We start from the raw sequence: 2649 nt of genomic DNA, 5'->3' as shown, positions 1-2649 counted from the left end.
GCAGGGGTTGCTCTTCCAAAGGGCCTGGGTTCAATTTCCAGAGACCCATTATGATCAGTAACTCCAGTACCAGGGGATCCTCTACCCTCTTCTGGCTTGTACAGGAACTGCATGACATAAAGCACATACATACTAGCCCTGTACAGACGTGTGTGTATGTGTGTGTGTGTTTGTGTGTATAGTATGTATGTATGTATGTATGTATCTATCTATCTATCCATCTATCTATCTATCTTATTTATTAGATCAAGGGCAGAACCCTAAATTGCCCCCACTTAAAGTTGATGAGCAGCCAAGGATTGAAAGCCTCTGAAGCCAGCTGGGCATAGTCGGCCACTCCTTTAATCCCAGGCTTGGAATTGTGAGATCTGTGAGTTGGAAGCTAGCCTCCTCTACCTATTGAGTACAGGCTAGCCAAGGCTACATACTCAGACCCTGTCTGAAAGAAAACCTCTGTAGCAAATGAAAACATATGCGAACGGGTCCGTATCTGGGAGAGCAGTGTGGATTCAGTCTGTAAAACCTGAGTCCATTCTGAAGGCTCCTCCCCTCTTAGACTAGTGCAGTATCCTCCTCACTGATGCATTGGCTCCTCACTGAACACCACACTTCAGGCTGGGGACGTAGCACCAGGTAAAGTCCCTGACTAGGAGGCACAGGTCTGGGTTCAAGCCCGTAAACAACGTGTGGTGGCTGAAGCTTGTGATCCCAGCACTCCAAATGTGGAGACACAAGGATCTGTATATCAAAGTCACCATATATGTGTGTATGTGTATACATATATACATATACACATATATATGCACACACACATATATACATATATGCATATACACACACATACATACATATATATGCATATATTCACACACATATATATGCATACACGCACAAACACATATGCATACACACACACACACTATATATATATATATATATGTACACACACATACACACACACACATATATGAAGCCTGGGTGATGTGAGACTCTCAGAGGAATTAAAAAAATAAAAATAAAAAAGTGGCATACTTTAAAGAGTATGACCAAGTCAAACTAGCCCAGTCAAGGTAATGGCACAGGTGAGTAGAAGCTGGAAGAGGAACTTTTATTTGGACTTAGAGCCATCAAAGATAACATACTGAACTAAGGAATAAGTCGGGTCCCAAAAGAGCTCACCAAGTAAAGAGACTGCACTTTTCAGCAGCTCGACAGTTACTGCGACCCATAAGCCCTGCCGGGAACAGTTGCCATTAAATCACTCTCATGTGCCGCCATTACAAAAGTAGAGGTTTTTCATCACAAACTGTCACAAGTATTACAAAAGAAAGTGGAAGAAAAAAAAAAACACATGGTGCAGATCTTAAAATGGTGCTCCCCCATTTAGCTCAGAGGTCTTGCCATCTTCAAAAGACAGTTCCCCCCCACTGACCTCATCAGCTACGATCAGATCGAGAAGGCTGCTTTGCTTTTGCTAGCTAGCCCTTGACAGCCGGGACAGAACAGCAGGGGAAGGCACAGGTAGGAGTGGGGCAAGGAGCAGAGGGCTAATGCCCCTCACTCAGTACGAGGATGACAGCTGAAGCTTGGTGGGAGAGTGGAGCTGGTGAGGCTGGAGGGGAGGAGGCTCCAGGCCCTGCGTTCAGTCAGAGTCACTGCTGGAAGAGGAGGAGGAGGAGGAGGAGGAGTGCTGCAAGGGGAAAGGACACATCATCAGACCCAGATGACCTCTGGTTACCCCAAGGGCCATTTTATCATGCCCCACCCATCCACCCAAGTATCCAGTAAGCAGGAGTCTCATACTGTCCTGTCCCAATAACCAACAAAATCAAGGGTTTCCTGCAGCAGGGAACGTACAAGAATGGATTAAATTGTCCTCAACCACTGCACAGAACTGAACACATTGCCTTCCAACCAAGTTTCCACACCTAGCCAGGGCCAGGAAAGTGGAGCAAACTCAGCAGGGTGTGGGAAGCTGCTGCTACCTTAATCATCCCTCCTCGTTAGCTTTAAGGAATAACAAACTAGCTGGGCAGCGGTGGTGCTTGCCTTTAAACCCAGCACTCGGGAGGCAGAGGCCGGCGGATTTCTGAGTTCAAGGCCAGCCTAGTCTACAAAGTGAGTTCCAGGATAGCCAGGGCTATACAGAGAAACCCTGTGTTGAAGAAAAAAAAAAAAAAAAAAAAAAGAATGACAAACTAGAATCTCTCTGCACCTCAGAGAGGGTAGAAACGGCCACCGTGTGGGTGATGGTGTATTTCTAAGTCCCACTAGGGGAAAAAGTGGGGAAGATGGCAGAAGAGACATCTAGATGGCTGGAGAAATCCCATCCCAGGATCCACACAGACATACCGAGGTTCTCTCCCTCATTCAGAGTCTCATTTCCTTCCCTAATCCCCACATGTCTACCTAAGACCAGACTCAGGAACTAGAGCCCAAATCCACGGAGCAAACAAACACGGGCATAAAGTCTACCGAAGCCTCAAGTTTCAGACTGACGGTCTTCCTGAGTCCTCAGGGGAACTCCCACCCTCACTAATAAGAATCAACGTTCCTGCCGGGCGTGGTGGCGCACGCCTTTAATCCCAGCACTCGGGAGGCAGAGGCAGGCGGATTTCTGAGTTCGAGGCCAGCCTGGTCTACAAAGTG

The 2649-nt window shown here is 47.1% G+C and overlaps 1 protein-coding gene across 1 annotated transcript in view; it reads right to left on the bottom strand.

The window, feature by feature from the left end:
- Positions 1-1087: 1087 nt before the first annotated feature.
- The window catches only part of Prr13 (proline rich 13), a 2943-nt gene continuing 1381 nt past the window's right edge, over positions 1088-2649 (bottom strand). The window contains exon 3 of the mRNA XM_021183753.2: positions 1088-1690. Coding sequence (XP_021039412.1) covers positions 1643-1690 — 48 coding nt within the window. The 3' untranslated portion in view covers positions 1088-1642. The remainder of the gene's footprint in view (positions 1691-2649) is intronic.

This window comes from Mus caroli, chromosome 15 (assembly GCF_900094665.2).
Source record: "Mus caroli chromosome 15, CAROLI_EIJ_v1.1, whole genome shotgun sequence".
NCBI lineage: Eukaryota > Metazoa > Chordata > Mammalia > Rodentia > Muridae > Mus > Mus caroli.
The sequence above is the reverse complement of the archived record's forward strand: the minus strand, read 5'-3'. Positions and strand labels throughout refer to the sequence as shown.